General features: G+C 35.4%; 2 protein-coding genes across 15 annotated transcripts; one reads left to right on the plus strand and one right to left on the minus strand.

Annotated features, from left to right (window-relative positions):
- Positions 1 to 216: 216 nt before the first annotated feature.
- On the minus strand, positions 217 to 7696 carry LOC143302978 (venom protease-like). 8 transcript variants are annotated; one of them, XM_076620437.1, is made up of 10 exons: positions 5739 to 7696; positions 5303 to 5354; positions 4776 to 5231; positions 4550 to 4704; positions 4167 to 4221; positions 2417 to 2512; positions 2062 to 2340; positions 1718 to 1986; positions 1538 to 1634; positions 898 to 1375 (listed from the first exon to the last, which is right to left on the minus strand). In XM_076620437.1, the coding sequence occupies exons 1-3, from the start codon at positions 5757 to 5759 to the stop codon at positions 5002 to 5004; spliced, it is 303 nt and encodes a 100-aa protein (XP_076476552.1). In that variant the 5' UTR covers positions 5760 to 7696; the 3' UTR covers positions 898 to 1375; positions 1538 to 1634; positions 1718 to 1986; positions 2062 to 2340; positions 2417 to 2512; positions 4167 to 4221; positions 4550 to 4704; positions 4776 to 5001. The 8 variants fall into 8 exon arrangements, 5 of the variants coding, with proteins under 5 accessions (XP_076476552.1, XP_076476553.1, XP_076476554.1 ...); XM_076620438.1 differs by having other exon boundaries at positions 5739 to 7683; XM_076620439.1 differs by having other exon boundaries at positions 4550 to 5231; positions 5739 to 7684.
- On the plus strand, positions 3409 to 24303 carry LOC117162435 (katanin p60 ATPase-containing subunit A-like 2). 7 transcript variants are annotated; one of them, XM_076620364.1, is made up of 8 exons: positions 3409 to 3471; positions 20926 to 20996; positions 21421 to 21610; positions 21700 to 21988; positions 22165 to 22333; positions 22392 to 22504; positions 22718 to 22917; positions 23068 to 24303. In XM_076620364.1, the coding sequence occupies exons 2-8, from the start codon at positions 20993 to 20995 to the stop codon at positions 23426 to 23428; spliced, it is 1326 nt and encodes a 441-aa protein (XP_076476479.1). In that variant the 5' UTR covers positions 3409 to 3471; positions 20926 to 20992; the 3' UTR covers positions 23429 to 24303. The 7 variants fall into 7 exon arrangements, with proteins under 7 accessions (XP_076476479.1, XP_076476477.1, XP_076476476.1 ...); XM_076620362.1 differs by lacking the exon at positions 3409 to 3471 and adding an exon at positions 17646 to 18451 and having other exon boundaries at positions 19249 to 20996; XM_076620361.1 differs by lacking the exon at positions 3409 to 3471 and adding an exon at positions 18507 to 19154 and having other exon boundaries at positions 22240 to 22333.

The raw sequence follows: 24303 nt of genomic DNA on the forward strand, positions 1-24303 counted from the left end.
GTACTCATTGCTGCTATATTTCAGATGAAAAAAAGGAGGCAATGATTTTACAGTAAAATCGTTCGTTTACAACTGATTCATTTACATTTCATGATAATACTGTGCATTCTGAATATGCTATGATTTGATTTAAAATAATAAATAGTCCATTCTTGCATACTATTGCTCCAACTTTACTTGTATTTTCGATATTGGTATAAATAGAAAGACAATTAATGTCGTTCGAGTCTATTTTCGGATCATTTATATTACGTTTAATCCATATAGTTATTATATGAGACATAGTATCGTAAAATTTGGAAGAATAAAACGTTCGTACAGGATGTACATTTTATAAGAACTCCAACAAATCTGCGTGTACACCTAAAATACAAACTGATAGTGATTGTTCATAAGTTTATATACATTATCTAATGTCAATCGAAGGTATCAATTCTTTTTCTCCATAAGAGTACTTTTTCATTTATATGTGTTCAAAAATACACGTGTTCAACCGTGAAGCATATGTCACCTACAACGAAAAAGAGTTTTCCTATACTTAATATTTCCTTTATATACCTATGAAAGTCTATTCTTCGCGTAGTATGAAATTATGAATAAATCTGGAATATTGTTCAATCTGAAAAGAAAAATAACTTATTGACATCATTCATTGATACGAGATTCAGAATGTTTGTTTTGTCTTGCAGAAAAAGAAGGCAGCCCTCCCTTTCTTTTAATATGAAATAGAAAGCGAAAATTTGAAAACAGATTTTTTGGAAATTTACTTGCAAATATCGTTTTCAATATCGTGATTTTCTTCCCAATGGTACTGTACTTTCAAATTTTCCAGTATCCCTCTAAAAACAAAAAGTCGAACCTCGTTATTATTAACGTAGGCATTACAAGGAAGAGAAGTATTAGAAAGCAGCTCCTTTTTATTATGGATTTCTTTATAATCGTGTAAATAAGAAATTCCGGAAATTTTTTCCTCAAGAATTTAATTCTTGTGTTTTGATTGATAATTATTACACTGCATACTAACATTTCGCATACTGTTCGCGTCTAACAATTTCCTAATAATAACTACTTCAAAATTACATATGTTCTTGCACGAATTCAAAAGTACGTATGATACAATTACAATTGATTCTAAAATAATAATTATTTAAAGATATTAAGATACCAATTAAACGTTTCACTATATTTCAAAATCTGGAACAACAAATTTTTATTTATAAAAAATGAAACTGTGGTTATATATTCTTTGTCATGATGCTATTTCTTATTACCATGTCGACATTTTTTAAAATTCATTTTGTTATCTCTACGCAATATGAAAATTCATATACTGCTTAATATTTTTTCATATTATCCATCCACCGCATGATATCTCCTGAAAAATCAAAATATTAATGTTATATTATTACAATGCTTCTTAAATTTCAATTTTTGACAAATTTGAAATCCAATATATTTTGCACAATTATTATTTATCAAAAAATTCTAAGTTAGTAACTTTCTTTTCAAATGGCAAATAACATATACTTTGACTTACCTGTAAGTTTTTGTTCCTAATCATCATTTCCTCTTATAGAACATCATTATTGTTCTTATAATTACTACCAGTGTCATAGATATTGTAGTGGCTACAACTGAATTAATAGAAAATGACAAATAACTGTGTATAACACTAACACATAACTGTGTATAACAATGACACGTAACTTTTACTTACATATCAGTCGATAAGGGATTACTGTGATATCCTGTTGATGTTTCTTAAGGCACTTGATTAGGTGTGATACGGTATCATTCCTTACGGTATACTGTAGATAAGTATTTTAGAAAATGACAAGAATAAATCTAAATTATTCAGAGGTTCCAGTTTCGGCTTAGACATAAATACAGGACCATTTGCAAAGAAGAAAGGGTGCGTTTCTACAGCCTCGTTATAGTAACCATGAATACCAATCTCTGAATTACTGGTTACTAAACATAAATATCCTATAAAATTTAATATATTTCTTTAATTTTTAATACATACATGAGTTAGTAGTTCTAAATTATGAATCATCCTACCTGTGATATTACACTTTTCCTTATAATATCATCACTCAAGTGAACAACATTAAGATCATGTAAACCATGTCATCCTATCTTACTGTGAAGATACTTAGTTATGTTATCTAACATTATAAAAATATCATCAAATTCAAGTCCTTTTATTCACATCACATGGTCACGACGATCTGGTTCTTCGTTATATAATGTTCTAAAATTTGTCGTACATATAGGATGTACAAACCGTGATATCAAGGTATCAGTTCCTCCTTCCCAAGGGACAGTTTCATTAAAATTCTGATAGAATTAAAAATTAATTATTAATATTCTAACAATCATATATGTTAAATACATTATAGTCAACGATATATACCTGAGCGAATGTAGGGGTGATTCCTTGATAATTATAAATGTCATCAGCCCACATCATTGTGCCACTTCCTTGTACTCCAGCCTCTAGATTAACAGCCTAAACAAACATACAAAATTTTATAGAAGCTGTACAAAATATAGTATATATGCGCAATATTGAAGCGTTCAAGGGGATATAAAGGTAATGTACATCACATACACGTGTACTCTCATGCAACAAAATACAATTAGATTTAATAGTATAAGCTCTTTTATTCATCATAATAGATTGGAAATTTAAGTGTCTTACGAGGGTGAGTAGAAAGTTACCCGCTCTGTCGGTGTAGAATTTATTTTAAGCAATTGTCAAAAAAGACATACATCATTTTTTGACATAATCACTCAATTTCTGTATACACTTTGTCCATTTGCTGAAGGACCTTCGTATTTTCTCATTAAAAAATGTTTTGGGCTGAGCTGCGAACCACGAATGCATCGTCGTCTTCACCTTTTCATCAGCTTTTTCGGCATCCATCTCGCACAAACTTTTTAAAACCCAAATCTGTCGTGCGCTATTGCATAAGCAGAGCCGTGGCTGATTTGCAAATGATTTGCCACATTATCCAGCGTCACTCGTCTATTCCATAGAGCATAAGTTCATGAGCACGTTCAATGTTGTCATCGTGGATGTGGACGGGCGTCCAGCTGTTTTTTCATAACACTTGTGCGATCTTCTTTGAACTTTTGTGCCCATTCAAACACACTTCGTGACAAAACACTTTCTCCATAATGTGCATTAAATCTTTGATAAATATAGGCATCAATCATAACCTTCGACCACAAGAAACGAATCACAGCATCCTGCACTGTTTTCCTGCAAATCACCATTGCAAAGCGCCATTACTCGAGCAACGGTCACAAACGAATTGACGTAACATAATGAAACCTACGCAGCAGCACTGAACAGATATTGACGTCATACGAAGAGTGCAGATGGATCAATACGGTCGACAGAAGTTTTAACTATCTGGAGTGCGGATAAATTTTTACCGAGAGTCGTATAGGAATCTATAATCTGTAAGTACACCTTTGGCTGAATGGAAATTTCTCTTACATATAGTTAAAAATGCAGAAACAGTGTATTGAATTGGAAAGTGATAAAAAATAAGCGAAGTTTCGAGGTTGCATGTGATTGCATGAGTACACAGGACGTTTTTAGCGAATAAAAAATAATTTTGAAAGACACGAGACTTATCTTGTATTTTATGCACTCTCTGTGTCCGAATCTCCAGAAGCTCTCTATCTTATGAAGTGTTTTAGATTAGCCGGAAAATTTTGTATGTACATGCAAGAAGTATACGATCTAAGTGGAATATTCCATTATTCTCTTGATACAACAGAAACGAAATTTACAGAACTTCTCAGAAAGTTGGTTTATTATTACCAAATTAATAGAATTAATATACGTTTATCATCTTTACATACCTAAGTCGTGGAGGTTTATCGTGCGTAAAAAATTAGTGTCGTTTCAAAGTTACATTTCGTACATTTTAAGCCTATAATTTGTAACGTACAAAACAATGTAAATTTGAGCTGTTTCTTATCTCCACAATAAGAAAATCCAACTTTACGTTTTTTACACAATGATATTTATGGAACAGTAATATCATATTATTGCATCGCTTGGAGAATGAAGTCAAGGTACGATGTGACCCTAGTGTAAACGCTGGGATAGCCAGCTGTGCTGCACTTATAAGCGTAAGACATAATACCTATTAAATACGAGGTTAATTCATGTTGTATCAGCAGTGGTCCGCCGCGGTCAGCCTGAAAGGATCGTTAAATTTTTAATCAAAGATACCGAAATATATCGATCGAATTGTATTGAAATTATACTTATATACAGTAATAATCTTCTATTGATTTGTGTATAGAAATACTCCAATTTATAATGTACATGTTATATGTATTTTGAGCAAAACTAAGATTAGAAGGAAATTAGATTAAATACCATAATGAGGTGTGAGAAGTGGGCAAAACTATTAAATTGTGTTTATCTATTATTTCTAATGTTTAAGACGTCGATTTGATGTTAATTCGAATTGACGTGTCTTCAGATACCATATAGTTTGTAGTAACTCTGTAACTTAATTACCGTACAAGAATCCTCTCTACCCTGAGCATGTTCGGCGCATATTATACCATCAGTGATATCAGGTGCATTAGGAAATTTGGAATAAGCTATTTTGCATTCGGCGTTCTTAATCACTGGCATTTGTACTTCCATTAATGCATTACGTCGTGGTCGTCCTACGAAGAAAATAAGAAAGATATTTAAGACTGGAACTGTTTAATTTTATTATAAAATTGATATCACTTACTATATCTTAACGCTCTTCATCCAGCAACAAAGGGATTATAGCCGACGAAGTTGCTCTTTCGTAGGGGCTTTTTCGTACAAATGGGATATACGTACCCTGAAAAATAAAAAAATAAATGAAAATGCAGGAAACGAATGACCAAAAGTATGAGAAAGAATTGTACACGCTTTATGACACAATATATGTGTCCAGTAAGAAATTTCAGGATATGATACTTCAGTAATACTCAATAGCATATATATATATTTGAGGACTTACTTGAAAATGGCACCTCCTCCACCAATCTAAGAATGGCAATATTATGATTGTGTATGTTTTCTATTCCATCCATATGTGCACAATGTACTGCGGTCAAAACATGCCTAGCCGATATCAGGGAACCTCCGCACTTCCATAGTGGTTTGTCTGGGTTTCGGGGATTACGAAAACCTAATGCAGCGATCCATGGCCAAGCGCCTAAAATGCAATAGTCATAGTTGTTAATATACATAATTTTTTCTCACATAACGAGTAACAACGATTATTACCTATTCGATATTCGATCATACTGCAGACGATAAGTACATACGTACAAGTACTCTGAAATAGAGATTTGATAAAGACAGAAATTAAATTTTTATTCCAGTGGAATACAAATTATTAAATAATTCTATATAATTTCTATTTGAACTATACTGAACTATAAAGTTCAAACGTGTAATTTCTGCCCTAACAGTTTTTGATCTCTATCCATATTATTACTCCTATATCAATTTTTTATTTCAAGCAAAAAGATACTCTTCCTAACATGAAGTAAAAGAAAGAAATAATTCAAGTTAATAAGTAAAGTTACTACCGATAAAATCATAGCATTATTATTTAGTCTAATTGAAATGTACATTGATGTGCTGTTTAATGCCTTTAAAGTTCATTCTTTGCAGTAAATGGCTTATTATTAATCGGAAAGAAAGACATAAAACGTACCAAGTTCAGCTGGTTTACCATCGACCAGCCTGGTATGAGAGACGTTGCTAAAACCACAGTATGGTGGTCGCCAAGCCTTATACTTATACACAGTTTTTATTAAAATTTCTCTCTTCTCTTTGTTTGGATCGTCCGGACAGCAAACGATCGTAACATTGCCCTGGTATCTGCACACTGATCGTCTATAAAAATCGGTGGCTGTACGGTACTGTATCTGCCATATTTCTTGCAGAGGTTTACATTTTCTGTAGTCAAGGCACCTGCCTTCTTGATTGTCCGGCGTGGTACATTCTGGATCAAACAATTTTAAAACATTTATACAGTTCAAAGATGCGCAAGAAAGCGACACCGATTACTCAACTTTCGAAGTAAAAAGCCGATCAAGTCCACCGGATTGCCCTACAGACACGTATTAATCCGTAAGAGTTAGTCATCATGTTGATAATAATTATCTAAAGAAACTTTTCACGTGAAAATATAAAATTTTAATTGATTAGATATTGTGTTAGCCATACTTAAGAAAGAAAATGAAAATGAATGAAATGAAAGAAAAGGACTACCTTCAACCTCATTTTTTAAATAAACACTTTGTCAGTTTTGCGGTAAATAAATTCTTAGGAATTCAGGACAGTTTTTAGTGAATCATTTTGTTTCGACCGTTCGCGGAGAGACGCGATCACGGGATAGCACGTCAACGAGAGTTGTAAGTTCCCGTTACGATTAAATAATCGACGCCACGAATTGATCGATCCCCTTATTTCGATTATGATAATAAGGGTAGTTCAATGAAATTCCACAGAATTAACACAAATAAATTAATGTTTATTTCAACAACTTATTAACTAGAAAGATATAAATGGAACAAAAAAAATGTAACTGCGTTTTGGTTGATAAGTAATGCGCGACATACCACATGTGTTGACGGTTCGACTTCTCGAAAAGTTCTGAACGCCTTTCGATTTTTTTCGTTTTTTCTGGAAGGCGACCCCCAATACGTTCGGATCACGCCACATTCTTTTACGCGAGGTAAAATACGGGCCACGAGTCGACGTTTCTGGAAGTCGCCCTGCTTAATGAACCATGCGCTTGCCACTACAATGTTTGTTTGCCGGGCAGACGCGACGATCCGTCTGCGACATTATAGTGCCGCGATCGATAGTTAAGAATATGACCTATGGTAAGCCGCATGGCGTAACATTCTCCCCCCGTTGAGAGGGTACCGATCAAACTAGCGAGGTGTGTTTGAAGTTCCCATCTTATTTCGTCTCGGTGGCTAGTTGTTCGGGTTTCTCGAGATCGGGTTGAATTGGCAGTGGGACAAGCCTTTTGACGCCCCGATCCAAAATGCTCTTTGCCGTCTGAACTGTAGCTGTCCGGATGACACCATCGGCGCCTGGATGAACCTTGATAACTCGACCCAGAGGCCAATGCATGGAGGGAACGTTGTCTTCTCTGAGGATGACGATTGTGCCCTTTTGGATGCTGTGTCCACCCTTGCTCCATTTATTGCGGTTGGTTAGCTCGTTCAAATACTCCTTATGCCAGCGGTTCCAAAAATGTTGTTTAAGCTGTTGGATATGCTGCCATTTGGAGAGTCGGTTCGATGGAATGTCTCTGAAATCTCGATCACGTAAGCACATTAATGAATCGCCAATGAGGAAATGTCCGGGAGTGAGGGCTAGGAGATCATTTGGATCGGTGGAGATAGGAGTTAGCGGGCGGGAATTGAGGACTGCTTCTATTTCTATGATAAGAGTATTACGGTGTTAAGCTCATATGTTTCTGTTTCTCCACTCGCGCTGCGCCATAATATCCTTTGATATTTCCGATCCTCTGGTCGTACGAGGAATTGCCGATACATTTTCTCGATGTCGCCAGTGAGTACGTACTGATGAGCGCGGAATCTAATTAATATACAAAATAAATTGTGAATTGATTCGAGAATATAGGATTTCCCCATTTTCATGATTATCGTGATTTTTGTATAAATATATTTTTTAAGATACTAATAATTAGGTACTTATAAATTAGTATTATCAATTATTTTGCATTTATAATTCCGCCTCTAGTATAAGTGTTAATTGAAAACTAACTTTACGTTTCAAAAAGTACTAGCAAAGTCGTTGAGTAACAAGCCACTGATGCTAACACAAATAGCATTGTCGTAATTAAATATTTCTAAATATTCATTTTTCATTTTGAACCTGTAGAAACAATTTATTATATATACTATTAGCTAAGTAATTGCATATTTAATTAAGTCGAAATATAAAACTTAGTTATTTTAATAATTTAGAAAATAAAAAACAGACAAACATTTCAATTTAATTTATGGTTGGAACAAAAGACAGTTATTTTTCATTAATTGAAATATTGCAATGCAGAGTACTTTCCAAAATACGCCGAGAGTATTCCTGATGGTGAAACGAGCGTTGCTTCATCGAACGCAGCTAAAGAAAACAACATCTATGTAGTTGGTGGTACGATGCCTGAAATAGAGGGCGATAAATTGTACAATACCTGTACTATTTGGGGTCCCGATGGAACTTTGATAGCAAGACACCGAAAGGTAAGTAATATATTCATTTATGGCTTTGAATTTGAAAATATTGGGGTGAAGAAAGTGACTCTATCTAGGAATAATTTAGGAATATACATATGTACATACGTATACTATAACCAATTCAATAATTTACGGTTTATAAAATACGTTATGATACGGGAAACGCCCATTTTTGTTGTAATGTGTAATATAAATTTTTCACATACGAAAATACTTATTCTTTCTCCTTTTTAAACATTATTGAATGATAAGATTTTTTAATAAAAGAAAGTGATAAAAACGCTGTCAGTTATTAAATAAAAAATAATTAAAGTTTAGGAGTTGGTAACTTTGATATTAAATTACAAAAGTTGCAGCAATAGAATTAGCGACTACATTTTTATGTTATTAGGTACATCTATTCGACATCGACATTCCTAATAAGATTACTTTTCGAGAGAGTGATTCACTCAGTCCTGGTAACTCCCTCACGACGTTCGATGTGAAGGGCTGCAAAAAAGGTATTGGCATTTGCTATGATATTAGATTCGAGGAAATGGCACGCATTTATCGGAACAAAGGTACAGTAACTTAATCGATCAATACTTAACTAGCAAAAAATTAAATATCTTTCTTAAATATATTCTATATAAAATTAATATAATCTGTAACTCTGTATAAAAAGAAGCTTAATTTAAAAAACCAGTATATTTGCTGAAAATGAAACAAATAAAAGAATTAAAAGCACAATAAGAGGACTGTCCTCGCATATTCAGAAATGATGGAATGTGAACCGTGCAACTACGAAGTTAATTGGTATTCGGTGGCTTCATATTTCCTGCTTCTCTGGGTTAGGTAGCCAAATGCTGATATATCCAGCGGCATTCAATATGACCACTGGACCACTGCACTGGTCATTACTTCAGCGTTTCAGAGCGAATGACAATCAATTATACGTTGCCTGCATATCACCGGCTCGTGTTCCTTAAGCAAGTTACGTCGCATGGGGACATACACAGTTGGCCCATCCCTGGGGAAAGATTCTTTACGATTTGGAAACTCAAGAGAATATGGCAGTCACCGATATCAAAAAAAAAAAAAAAAAAAAAAACTGGCGAACCGTGTGTTACCACAACGAGACACACGATGCTACTTGTCGCTTTAAATTGTGCCGCAACTCGTTTTTGAGATCTTTGCCAGGGGCGCGTTAAAACATGCTGAAAATATATTTCTGGCTTTTCTGGGGTTTAACTGAAGTATGACAAATAACGTTGTAAAACATATGTACTTATGACTTACAGAGTAATTGAGTGTACAAAATATATAGTATACAAAATAGCCAGCGATTTAGGGCTTTAAAAGATCAAAAGAAAAGAAAAGAAAAGAAAAGAAAAGAAAAGAAAAGAAGAAAGATAATATATTGTGGCAGTCTAAGTCGATCTAAGAAAATAGATAAAGGGAGGGAGGGGCAAAGCTAGTTAATCTGGAAAGAATCCAAGCGTCAATTTCAAGCATTTACAGAGAATCAAGCGGGCTGGTTAAAGTCGTGAGTTGAGCAATTATCCCGCGTTAGGTTCAATCAGGTTAGTCCCACGCGAAATTGATCCAACCATGCGAAAACGAGTGTATTCTGATTTCTGTCGCAGATACTTCTGGCTAGTGCAGTACCTACACGGTGGTTGTTGAAATAGCCGCTTCTCATCTATTTTCCGCAGCGCGGACATCATCCTTTGATCCCTTACGACTAACGAAGTTTTCGAAGATGTACGGCAGTTTGAGATTCTACTTGAAAATGATCATGATTGCGGTCTGTGTGCCGTCTGCTCTTCTTTTTGTCCTTCCGTTAAAGACTGGTAAGTTGATACTGATTAATTATGCGATCGAAACCCTATATAATGGCTACAAAAATGCCGCTAATATAATATTCCTTCTTTCTTGTATCTGTCTGCCTCTCAGGTCGTTTTACTAATTACAATAAGTAATTTCGACATGATATATACATTACTACATAAGTTATATATAAAACATGTATATTATACACTTGCCTACTGACTGATATGAATTTCTTTCGGTCTCGAATGCGTTAAAAGAGAGCGCAAAGAAGTCGAAATTACTTATTGTAATTAGTAAAACGACCTGAGAGGCAGACAGATACAAGAAAGAAGGAATATTATATTAGCGGCATTTTTGTAGCCATTATATATGGTTTCGATCGCATAATTAATCAGTATCAACTTACCAGTCTTTAACGGAAGGACAAAAAGAAGAGCAGACGGCACACAGATCGCAATCATGATCATTTTCAAGTAGAATCTCAAACTGCCGTACATCTTCGAAAACTTCGTTAGTCGTAAGGGATCAAAGGATGATGTCCGCGCTGCGGAAAATAGATGAGAAGCGGCTATTTCAACAACCACCGTGTAGGTACTGCACTAGCCAGAAGTATCTGCGACAGAAATCAGAATACACTCGTTTTCGCATGGTTGGATCAATTTCGCGTGGGACTAACCTGATTGAACCTAACGCGGGATAATTGCTCAACTCACGACTTTAACCAGCCCGCTTGATTCTCTGTAAATGCTTGAAATTGACGCTTGGATTCTTTCCAGATTAACTAGCTTTGCCCCTCCCTCCCTTTATCTATTTTCTTAGATCGACTTAGACTGCCACAACATATTATCTTTCTTCTTTTCTTTTCTTTTCTTTTGAACTTTTAAAGCCCTAAATCGCTGGCTATTTTGTATACTATATATTTTGTACACTCAATTACTCTGTAAGTCATAAGTACATATGTTTTACAACGTTATTTGTCATATTTCAGTTAAACCCCAGAAAAGCCAGAAATATATTTTCAGCATGTTTTAACGCGCCCCTGGCAAAGATCTCAAAAACGAGTTGCGGCACAATTTAAAGCGACAAGTAGCATCGCGTGTCTCGTTGTGGTAACACACGGTTCGCCAGCTTTTTAAAAGCGCTCTCCGACTGCTTTTTCCTCTCTTCCCTGTCTCTTCCTTTTTCCTTAACAAGCGAAATCATTTTCGCGAGGACGAGAGTACGGAAATGACGTACTGGCAATTTTGTTTTGTGATAATACAAGCAGCTCGGTTTCAGTGAATTAAACTTGGCCCCAAGCTTCTACTTATCTACCTTCCTTTCCTTTATTTTCCTTCTATATCGGTTTTGCGGTTTTCCACATTTCCATCACAATAAACCATGTTTTTTCTAGATTTTACATGTTAGCCAATGATTCACGGCAAAAGCGTCGACTGTAAAAATATTTGTAGTTGCAATAGCAAGAAGTATGTTTTCTCAAATAGAAAATATTGGGAGCGTACACGCTGGCAAAACAATTCATGAATAGCTCGTCCTCTGCTTGTTATTTGTTTCGATACTGTTAGCAAACAAATTCATGAAACATACTGGTATAGCGTAAAATGAACATAAAAGTTTTGCGTACACTTGAGAGCTGAACTTTGGTTGTTATACGTATATTATACATATACGCACACAGTTATGTATATGTATATATATATAGAAAATTCCATAGAACTTTGAGCTTAATAACATATTAAAATCATTAACATTAAGGAGGTGAACTTTACTTACCAATTACCAAAGTTTCTTCCGCCAAATAATACATAAAAATTGAAAAAGATAATGTAACTAGTATTAACTTTTTTTTGTGTTATAATTTGAATCACTCGATTTATCCGACTGAGGATGGTCGATCGCAATCTCAATTTATACGTATTCTCATCGCATGAAATAGATCACATGAGGGATTTTCAAAAGTCGATGGAATATTAATCGCGATTAATTATTTGTAGGTGTATTCTGTGCGGCTAAAGCAGTCACCTAATGAATTATTGAGTACCAGGAATGTTAGCGGTAAACAGGATTGCGGCTATGAATGATTCTCTAATGTCTATATTAGAGATGAATTTGATAATTTATCCTCATAATATGCAATCCGCTTTTAAGTGGAAATCATAATTAACAATTTCTGTTTGATTAAATATGAAGAGCAGATAAATCGATACGCTTAAATCAATATTAGAATTTCTTAACATTTTTATCAAATATTTTAGCACTGTAAAAGCGTCGTAGTAGAGAAATATTAGGTTGTTCCAAAAGTTTCTTTCGTTTTATAAGAAAGTAATAGATGTACAACATTTTTCGTTTTATATTATTTTATTGAATTACGTGTGATCCACCTTTTTCCAATTTAATGTAAAATAATATAGAATAACATAAAACAAAATATGTTGTGCATCTGTCATTTCTTTATAAAACGAAAGAAACTTGGGACAACCTAATAGGAATTTACTTTTATTATCCATTATAAAAATGGATTGTTAATCCTCTAGGAGATACGAACAATATAATTGCAATTAATAAGGAATAAGCTAGCATAACTTAAACCAGCTTTTGCAGAAAGCTATTAGCTAAAGATGTTTATTAAACAATGACAACATGAATTTTCTTAAGTACCCCATTTGGTACTTAATCTACTTCGTAAGTACCGTGTGTCCTAGCCTTCAAAGGATGCAATTTTAACCAGAATGTTTCACATTACTTACCCGTATTATTTCCTTGTAATATAATTTATATTTACATTATCTACGTTACGTAACATTCTACGCGTCAATGTAATGTGATTTTTATTTCTAATCGAAGTTATTCAAAATTTGTAGTATCTCAATAAAAAATTAACAGCCTGCAAAAACTTCACAGAAGCATTAGTATCTTCGAAACTATTGAATTCAAATGGCTAATATTCCTTAACAATATGCACTCGACGACGTTTATCGAGAGAAGTATGTGGCGTAATAGTTAAACTTTCAATTCATATACATATATCGTTTATGAAAAAGTAGTCATTCTGCTTTTGTGATCTGTGACACACTATAAATTCTCATAAGCTAACTAACGCCTAATCTTCTGTAACGTATTAATATAATATAGGTATGTATATCTCGACTTTGAGCAACCAATTGGTGCTAAATAAGCTTTAGTACATACTTCTTACACATAACAAAAGACCAGTTAACATCTCTGCTCTTAAAAGAAAAACGAAAGAAGCTCTGAAAAGCTGCAGAGTTCAGGTCGAATAACACCAGCTCAGATAAATGACCCTCTAACTTACCTTTGTCCTCATCGACGTCGGTGATTTTAAAGCTAGTTATAAAGTGCACTTCTCAGCCAGCGTCCACGGCAGTCAATATTATTTAACGGGTCTTAACGCGATGTAAAAAGGGAAAAAGGAGGAAAGAAAGAACAGGGAAGCAAAGAGAAGAAACGAATTTTTCATTTTCTCGAAACTGGATCAAGTTTCAGGCTGCTCGCCAAAGAGTCTGTAGCTAACGAGACAAGATTAGACAAACCACGCTTTAAAATTCCCACAGAACTATAATAATCCTCGAAATCAATACGATTCGTCGATCCATCGCCTGATTAAAAAATGAGATAGGATGAAGCTCACTAGTCGGCCTTTGAACTTTCAATAGCGCTTACGGCTCGTATACTCTAGTTTGAATGCTACAATGTAAGCCAAGTCAGCTGTAACTAGCGTTCGCGTGATTGTCGCTATCTATTATTCACGCGTTACACGTTCACCAGACAAACGCGTCTACCGGTTGACATTGTTTTCTGTCCTGAGTTTCAAAGCAATTATGTTGCTTCGTGTAATCAAATCTCGCCAAACTAACGATAAGTTCTTGTTTGATCTTACACAGTTATTAAAACTATACAAGTTAAACCAATCTAGCCTAAACAAGTAATGTCGTTATATATTCTTTTTTAAATCTATATATTGTTTAATAAATCGTGGTTAGGATATAGTAGCTGACAAAAATATTCGGACAAATATATTTGTAGAAACATTTTAAGAGTGTATTATGCATAGTGGCACTATTTAATACTGTACTGTGACTATCATGGTCGTGTTGGTATTATTCGAAACTAATCTGAAAATCTGTATGGAATTTGTAAGATATTTAGTACGAGTACTGTGCATTACTGATATGTACACAACCGAGACGAGATAACGAAGGTACTGCTCTCCATCGTTCATCGCTACGCGTTGCTAATAGCAACGTATAATGCATATATATCTCGCAAAAACCATAAAAGTACCCAATGGAACCACGTTTAATATTTGATAATAATGTCCCATTACAGTTTCGTCATTTTCAATTAATTAAACACGACCCTCTCTTTAAAAATTAGAAGATAAAATACGTAATACAAATCTACTCGAAATCTTTTAAACCTTACGGACGACTACTTATGGTCTTTAAAAGCAGCAGGGATTAGCAGAATATTAACTGCGGATTTTTCTTGGACCGCAGCATGCAATATGAAATATGGTTATTAAAATGTACACTGAAAATTTCATATCCATAATATACTCGTGCTTGTAGGACCTTGAAAATGAATTCTTAACCCAAATAGTCGACCGCGATATTCTAGAAATTTTGTGAAGCTGACGTCAATACCAATATGTACCGTCGTTGTGCTATTATTTCGTGATAAGCCGCATTGATTGCACTTCCATTTCACGGAATTAATTTTTCCACACAAAAAGTGATAACGATAATCGAAAAAAGAAAAATATACTACCACTTTTCGTATCAGCATACACAAGCGCACTCGATTTTACACGAGTATACAATTTGCAAATTCGACGGAACGATCGGATTTAATTATTTTTTCGATATTTCAGGCATCAAGTTTTATTTACACATCGAACGTTGAAATACGGCGAAATACAAAATGTACAAACCACTCTGGACATTAATTAACTTTAAACGTTATTGATTAATTAAAGAAACCAACCATTGTGTTGATTTTTACATTTTGAAAAATTGTTATCCACTTCTGCTTTGTTTAAAAATTGAAAAAAAATACTTTTATTGTAAGTCACGAGTATTTCTTTTATTTATTTAAACTTTAGATCAAATATTACAATTTATAAATATATCATTTATTTAGATATACTTGTAATATCTGTTTTATAAGTTTGTACAACCATTTATCTATTTATCTATTTTATTTGCACATAATCTTTATAGACTGATTTTGTAAAGAATAAAAAATTGTGATTCTATTTAAAAACGATCGTGTCAGACTCAAGTGATAAGCGATATATATTTCAGCGATATATATATATATATTCAGATTTCACCATCACATAAACGGTGCTATTGGAAACGTTTCACAATAGACGTCTTATAAGCGCCTGCGATGTCCGTCATATGTAAAGCTATACCACTGAATCACGGCCGCCATTTAGTGATTAAGGTCGATCACTTAGAGTTGTTAATCCGACATAATGGCGAGCAATACATCGAAGACATTATTGGAAACACAGTTACAGTTTAATTTCATTGAGCTTATTTGCAAATAAATGTGTACAATATATTTTAGAGGTTTTAAATATTATTGCTGACTAAACGTCTCGTCTGCGCATCATCTTTCTTTAACTTTTTTTGCATTTTCTTATCGACGCATGAAGACGAAATGCGTAAATTTTATTATTTATTTAAACATTACTATATTGTGCTCAAAGTAGCGGAATATCGTCCTATTATCAATATATGAAGAACTAAAAGAATTAAAAAAGAATTAAAAAAATATGTAGTTCAATCAATACTTCGTGTATTTTTCTATCTCCACAAGACAATATCCGGACCAGTTACGCTTACAGTATCAACAAAGATTTGTCCAGCCATACGGAATAAGTCGTACTCAGTAGTTTAAAAGTATTAACCGCACGAACTCCAGAAACACTTTTGAAGTAACTTTCGAACCAATAAATCCCCGAACTAAGAACTGTCATATTTCGTCTCTATTTATCGAATATTGCGAGAAAATGCAAAAAAAAAGAAGTTAAATAGAAAAAGTACTTGGAAACTTAAAAGAAAAAATCTCGAAAAATCTCTTAATACTTTTTACTGTCGTCTTGAGACGCACCATATGTTAAGCTTCTTCGTAGTTACAACTTTTACCGCAGATGTAACGAACTGACAAATGCTTTGAATGGCGCGCGCGCGTCAACGCCTACACTTAAATTTTAAATAAATGTTTTTAAATAAATGTTTAAAATAATACATTAAATGTATTAACTTTCTTGCGCAATTTCATTTAATTTCTTACGATATGGAGGGTTTAATTACGTTTAAGATATCTATTTGAATCTTTTAAATTCGAAGTTTTTTAAAAAATTACCTTAAACTTTATAAAATTAAATCGTTTTTCCACTTTGTTGTATCATAAAATAGTTACTTAAATTCAAACCTTACCGTCGTCTTGAAATATTCTATATTTTCCTCGTCTTAAAAAATCTCCCTACAGAAAGAATAAAGAAGAATAAATTCCCATACGTTAAATTTCGCGTGATTGATGGAATACATAACGATAACGAGAACTAACTAGCGACAATAAGCAACCATTAGCAAGACAACTGGCGACTATAACTGTCGTCTCTATGATGTATGGCGACTAAGGAGAACAGCCAGCAACTACGGATTACATGTAACAACCAACTGCCCCACTTCTAAAAGGCAACTAACTTGCAAACCCTTTGATGGTTTCTGTAGCGTGATATACCCCTTGAACGTGGTTAAAGAATGTGGTCGCCGCTGGACGGCGGTTTGACAGCAGAGCGATCTCGCCAATTCAAAGCTTGACATTACAAACTACCGAGAATCATTAGGCTCGTTATCGAGCATCTAGCTTTCAGAAGGTGCTTTATCATATGATATGACTTCACGATATTTTTATAGCAAGAAGAATGGCCAACCTCTAACAAAACAAATTTTTACTAAGTGCTGCATGTGAGCTGCAGGCCGGCCTACTAGGGAAATTTGACGAATGAATAAACTAAAATATATACGAATATATTCGTTATATCATAAAATGCCCGCATTATGTTCTCTAACACCATAGAGGAAACTAAATTTATATATTAAAAAATTGGAATACCTGTTATAAGAGAGTTAATTAAATTCTAACCTATCGATGACTCCATAAAAACCTTTATTTCCTAAAAATGTATATCTTCCAAATTCTCCTTAGAAAGTCTCATAGAGAAAATATGAAACCTGAAAAGTACATCACGCTGATGCCTCGATCAACCCTCGTGCTTCGCAGTCCATGTGTCCGAGCGATGAATTCCCTCCAAACAAGGAAAAACCAAAGGGAGGTTAGGTCTTCTTCGAAGGACGTGAGAGGGTAAGGGAAGCAACGGGAACGATGATCACGCGATATACTGGCGGCGTACGTATAGAACGGCTGTTGCGAGAGAGTTCGCAAGAAACAAGAAGAAAAAAGGAATCGTAAGCCGACGCGACTATACGCTGTCGACGGACAAACAGCGACTGAGCCTAACTGAAACGAACTCTGTCGCAGTATGAGCACAGGCTACGTTCGCGGGTCGATCGAACACGTTCTGCGCCTTTCCTCGGCACCAGCGTCAAAACCACCCTCGACGAGCGCAACGCACTGGTGCACCTGCAATATTAACCACTGGTCTTTCCTTTTTCGCGCGATATTATATCAACACCTATGATACCATTTCAAAGACTGCAATCAAAACATTAAATACCGCATTAAAGCCATACAATAATTCGCAATATTCATTCGTAAACGTTATTGTATATGTGCTTAATTAATCGTTATTATGTTTCGAATGATTTACTACCTCATATTCCATAAGCAGATATATGGTTCATTTTCATCTCAAGTACGATATAATTTGTAACAAATATTTATAATTCACAATGTAAAATATTTATAATTCATTGGAAATATTATTCTATCACGGTATAGTGGTCAAATTTCACATAAATCACAAACATATGGTAGTCAAAAGCTATACTCACGACATGACAAATCATGATGATGTCATGAAAAATGGCGTCCGTCCATATATATTCAAACGCAACGAACAAGTTCGAACTTTTCGAGAATAAACGATTTGTTCGATAACATCTGTCGCGAGCTTCTCTTCCTTTAACGATAACAATTGACAACTAAAGCTCGAGAGGCTCGTAAGGATGAACAGCGACGAGTATCTAGAAGCTATGTACTCACCTGGGCAAGGAGACTCCAACACCAAGGACGTTGGAAGTTTCGAGAAGCGAAGATGGAAACTGAAGTAGCACGTCAGGTCAACTCTGGCAACGTCAACGCCGTTAGCCGCGCTGGAAACACTCGTTTCCGGCCGATCACGAAAGTTAAGCAGCAGCGGTCACGGAGCGGTCTAGGATGGGTGACCGCTCCGTGAGGCGTTGACGAAAGAAGGAAGGAGGCGCACCGAAGCCATTTTTCCGGGACCATCCAAGGAGCACGAGGCAGGCAGAAGCCCCCGAGACACAGGACTACCCTGGGAAAACACCGATGGATCTGATATTTCTTATAGTCGGGTGGCGGCTGGCCGGTGCCCGCGACACTAGCCAGTTCGCCGATCCGGTGCGGAAATTTCGGAGAAGTTGGTGGCCCCCACGGAGTCCTGTGAGCATCCCGACGGATCTGATATTCTCTCATAGACGGATGGCAGCTGGCGGTGTCCGCGGCACCTGCCAGTGCGCCGATCCGGTGCGGAGAATTTTCGGAGAAGTTAGTGGGCCCCACGCCTGCCAGGACCACGTCGAACCAGGAAGAGGCGTCAGGGGACGGGGTCCCAGGATGACGCAGCAGGAGCGAGGCGCTGGGGGGCGTGGTTCCCCCCCAGCGGTCCAAGAAGAGCAGGACGCCTCCCTTCGACAAAGAAGGAGAGATAGACGCCCGGGGGCAACCGGAGTAATTCGGGAGAGATCCCGGGTGCATCTCGACTCAGGCGTCAGGACAGGCCACCGTGGAGGTTTTAGCCGGTAAGAATCCGGCACTACCCAGCGCCCTCTCCCCGGAGGGGCGCGGGGTGCCTATGAAGGTTTCCTCCACGAAAAAAAAAAAAAAAAAAAAAAGGTCAACTCTGGCAAAAACTGCTAAAGAAAGAAAAATCCAACTAATTTGTTTCCAACAATAAAATGAAATTAATTTGTTTCACAAATTATTAACTGGATATTATTCAAAAATTATTCAAAATTCGCTTGATTGATTCACGGCCCGGACACTTGGGTCATACCATTTTGGTAATGGACGAAAATGGCAGAAGGAAGAACGACCGTTTTTTTCATATTTCTCTTTCCCCGGGAAACGAAAGAATGCCCGAGCACCTTGTTTCATTTCTTCTCGACATCAATTTCAATCTTTTTAAACGAAATATAATCTGAACGATGAAAAGTTCATTCAAATAATGCTCCGCGCCAGACACTCACGAAAATTAAGAAGAAACACGGAAAATTCGCGAATAAAACGGATTTCTTTGTCCCAGTGAGATAATAAATCTCGTACACGTATTGGTTTTTAAAATCAATATATCCACCAATGTGCACTCGTTTAACAAGGGTGATGGAACGTGCCAAAAATCTCTCAAGACGGTCTTGGCAACGGAAGAGTCGAAAATGTCACAATTATGAATGAAAAATTCGAATAGTTGCTGATTTTACAGTCGAAACCGATAAAGAACTCCAGATATTCCCCCAATTAATTTACAATAAATTCGCGAAAATGATCGATTGCTGACGTCATTGTATTCTAGAAAGATTGTAAAACGATAAGAATTTATTGAAAAAACTTATATTCGATGATAACACTTCTAATAAGAGTACTAAGAGGAGCGATTCTGTACTCACCTTCCTGCCTCGAAGTACCGAACGCAATTAACCGTCCGCCCAGGATGGAACCGTTCGGAACTTTTGTAAGTCACTGCACGGCCGCTGCTTATGGTGGAAATGTAATAGATATAAGTACAGAGCGCGTGAGCGAACTAAAAACGCGATAGAGAAGTAGAGAGAGGATGTTCCGTCCTTGTCTAATGACGCGCACTTGTACAGGAAATATGTAACAGCGGTATACGAGCAGCGTCAGTGTCCACTAGTGTGCATGCCTGATTAAACAAGGACAGGAAGTATCTATACATGGTGTTCTCTTTCTATTTCCATGTTGCATCCATCTTACTATACAGTACACACACTCAGCTATTCTGTCATTATATTTTTGCGTTGCTTATGTGTGAACCAAACATTTCCATGACAACAAATCGTTTGTCTCTTGTTTGATGCTCGGTTTTCAACGGAGTTGAAAGAATTTTTTAAGAGAAACGTAATGGACGGGTTGTTTTTAAAGTAATAAACGGAAATTCTCGTATCCATTGAGAAACGATAGGCGATTTGAAAGTGTCACTATGAACGGTGATTTATCGATGCAAGGTAGTATGAATAAGATATTTTATAATCTGCGAAAAAAGGTAAGGAATATTCTAGATTTTAGATTTTAGAATTTCCACGTCGCAGACGAGTGTGTTTTGTTATTTGATTTGTAATATTGCTGCAGTTCTCTTAATAGCTGTTCGTTTCATGCGATACTCGCACATAGTATCTATGACTTTTGCTTCTAACAATTTTTATAATTAGGCTGTATCAAATATTTTTAACGTTCGTGTTTCATGAAAAATCATGTGTAACTCGTTGAATTCGCAAATGTAACAAAAAATTACATGAAAAACCTTATATTATTGTAATGAAAAAATAATTATATTAGGAGGAGAGTCGTATTTCGGAACGTCATCGGAACATATTATACCTTGTATGCGATTATTTGGAACACAATGGGTGAGTATATTATAATTAAAATATATTCCTAGTTCCAATTCTTTTGAATAGTGTCAGTGACCAATCGAAATAGAAATCAGTGGACATTATGGAAAGAGAAGGCGAAACCAAATTTGAAAATTCGACATCGATAATTCAGTAGTTAAGAATAACTCAATCGATTATGTAGATTAACTAGTTATAAACAAATATATGAAGTATAAATTCAAATTATTCTTATCCATCTAAAAATTGGAAATTAAAAAGCAGAAGACAAGAAATTATCTTCGAGGATTTATATAGTAAATACATTCTTTTGCCTGTCTTACCTAGAGATAAAACAGTTGTTTGATGGTTATCTTATAGTGTTCAGTCATTGCGAAAAATATTTTTAATTAGTTAAAAACTATAATTAATTAAAAACTACATTTTTTTATGTATATAGACGTTAGCGATGTATTATTCCGGGAAGCTCGTCTATCTCCCGAACATCGGGTTTGCGACAACATCGATTTGGAAATTATCGTTGCAGAGTATGAAAATTATTACAAGATGAAATTTCAAAAATATCCCATATTGTGTAAGAAAATAACTGGAAGGGAAATGACGAGGGAAGTGACAAATGCAAGCAAAACGTAAGAATTTAAATTATTTAACGATATTAAACGGTATTCAACGTATTCAACGTATCGTATTCAACGTATCGTATTACAATATGATCCAGTGTTTGCAGAAGTATTGAGACAAAAGCCAAATCTGTTAGTAAACAAGCGAGAAGTGAGCCTGTGAAAGAGACGAATCTACAGCAGAAGATAACTGATGACAATACGAATCATATTAATCTCGCAATGACAGTGACGTCAATATTCCCCAATGAGAGTGATGGACGTTCATCAGAAGAGCTATTTAACGTCCCAATGGAACAATCCATGCAATCGAAGATATTGAAATGCATTGAAAAGCTTTATTCAGATAATCCGGAATTACGAAAGATTGCTGAGGACATCTCATGCGTAAGTTATTTTCGATTAATATACGTATCGTAAAGCTTTTAAACGATAAAATTCCCGTCGATAAACCGTCCAATGTATATCGACGATGACGTGATTTCAGTAACGCTTCAAATATCAAATTACGTAACACTTACTTAATATAGAGAAGACGCCATTTTATCTTTGTATCCTGACAGGAGATCATAGTAAACAAATTAAATGTACATTGGGATGACGTTATAGGCCTAGAGGAATGTAAAACCGCTGTTAAGGAGGCCGTTGTGTATCCCCTTAAGTATCATATCTTTTTTGATGGCCCGTTTTCCCCCTGGAAAGGTATTTTGCTGTACGGCCCACCTGGTACAGGTAAGATACTCGTATTCTTTTCATTTCTGTACGTGTTTACAAGAAATATACAAAACAGGGAAAACGAAGTTAGCGAAGGCAGTCGCGACAGAATGCCATTGCACCTTTTTTAACATAATTGCCAGCTCATTGGTCAGCAAATGGAGAGGCGATTCCGAGAAGTATATACGTGTAAGTTGCTTTGTCTATGTAAGTTTCTTTGTTCCTTTGTCTATGAAGGAGAGATTCTAGGTATAAAAAGATTTGATTTTATTTTTCGTCATTTATATATAAGTAGAATAGTTGTTTGGAAAACGAAATGATATCATATTCTTGATGAGGCAATGAATTTAAGGAATTTCGAATATAATATTTAATGAATAATACATTTGTTAAACTGAACAGGTTTTATTTGAACTTGCCTATAGTCATTCGCCTACAATTATTTTTATCGACGAGATTGACTGGATCGCCACAAATAAAGGAGACTGTATATTGTCTGAACCTGCAAAGAGATTCAGATCAGAACTTCTTTCTAGATTGGATGGATTAGTGTCTAATGAGAATTCTAATGTAGTTCTTCTGGCTACAACTAATTCCCCTTGGTACGTATATCACGTTATTTCAATGTTTTCTAAGTAGAAAATATCGTAATATTTCTCCAAATTCCAAATATGTTATTGTGTTGTTTGAAGTATTCCTTCATTATTATTAGTATAATAGAACGATAATATTTATTGTAAATATGTTATTAGGGGCATTGATGCAGCTTTACTCAGGCGTCTCGAAAAGCAAATATACGTATCATTACCCAATGAAGTTGCTCGACTTGGTATATTCAAATTATACCTTAGCAACCACTTATTAGAAAATACAGATATTGTAAACCACATAGTAAAATGTACGGAAAGATATTCTTGTGCAGATATAAAATTGCTTTGTAAGCAAGCGTGGCTACTAGAAATAAGCCCGATATGGAGGAGACTTGAAAAGAAAGAAACACCTGTTACCACTTTGAAATATGAATTAAAAAGTTATGAAATATTAGCAAAATTGTTAAAAAAAATGTCACCTACAGTTATGCAAATAGATAAATATGATACGTGGAACAAATAAATACGCAATCGTAAGGACAGATATTGAAAAATATAAATAAATGGATTATCGTTCGAGAAATCATTCGCATGTGTGTGCATGTGTGTATGCGCGCATGTGTGTGCGCGCATGTGTGTCATGTGTGTCATGTGTGTCATGTGTGTGCGTGTGTGTGCGCGCACGCGCTATAGGCTAAGTTTAAAATGTTCGGTTGTATTATATCCTTGTATTATATATGTCGGAGATGAAAGGAAAACCGGAGCGTTCCCTTTGCAATTTTGAGGAAGCCTTCTAATGCTTTAGCCTAGATTTTATCATAACTGTAATTAAGCAATTGTCATTTGTAATTGTTTGATATTTGTGAATGTGAAAGTGGGTTCGAGGTGACAACTGGTCGCCGAACGTAGCCACGGTCACGGGATAAAAGTTTTGCCTGACGAAGGTGTGGATCGGTTGTATTGTTCTCCCTAGAAATCACATAGAATTGTACTTTAGAGATGTCGATATAATGGGACACACGTTGTATTAGGAATCAATCTCCAGACAGAAACTGCCTAGTAACGGCGTTTGAATCTTTCTCGATGTTTCCAAAGAGTATACAACAAACTTTTGACAGAAATTGCCTAGCAACAACGATTGGAACCTTCTCGATGTTTCCAGCGAGCATATAACAAACAAATGCAGTCGTATAGCGAAAAAGATTTTCATCAGATATTCATTCGTGTGATCGCCTTGGAAAGTGATACATCGAGCAATTTACCGAGTGTCTCAGCAATTGTATTTTGTGTTTAAAATTATTCTACACATAGTAAAGAGTTATCCCGTTGACCGTGGATTCGTTTGAACCCCGGAACATTGTTAATAGCGTTAATTAAATTCATTATTCGTGAAACCTA

This window comes from Bombus vancouverensis, chromosome 8 (genome assembly GCF_051014615.1).
Source record: "Bombus vancouverensis nearcticus chromosome 8, iyBomVanc1_principal, whole genome shotgun sequence".
NCBI classification, from domain to species: domain Eukaryota; kingdom Metazoa; phylum Arthropoda; class Insecta; order Hymenoptera; family Apidae; genus Bombus; species Bombus vancouverensis.

What these genes read in the sequence shown, in the direction of transcription:
- LOC143302978 (XM_076620437.1), bottom strand. Translation starts at nt 5,759, where the DNA reads ATGGTAAACCAGCTGAACTTG. An exon ending in TGGTAAACCAGCTGAACTTG is followed by an intron (nt 5,355 to 5,738) that starts GTACGTTTTATG and finishes TCTCTATTTCAG; the next exon opens with AGTACTTGTACGTATGTACT. An exon ending in TATGATCGAATATCGAATAG is followed by an intron (nt 5,232 to 5,302) that starts GTAATAATCGTT and finishes ATTGCATTTTAG; the next exon opens with GCGCTTGGCCATGGATCGCT.
- LOC117162435 (XM_076620358.1), top strand. Translation starts at nt 18,682, where the DNA reads ATGGATCTGATATTTCTTATAGTCGGGTGGCGGCTGGCCGGTGCCCGC. An exon ending in GATTATTTGGAACACAATGG is followed by an intron (nt 20,997 to 21,420) that starts GTGAGTATATTA and finishes TTATGTATATAG; the next exon opens with ACGTTAGCGATGTATTATTC. An exon ending in GTGACAAATGCAAGCAAAAC is followed by an intron (nt 21,611 to 21,699) that starts GTAAGAATTTAA and finishes AATATGATCCAG; the next exon opens with TGTTTGCAGAAGTATTGAGA.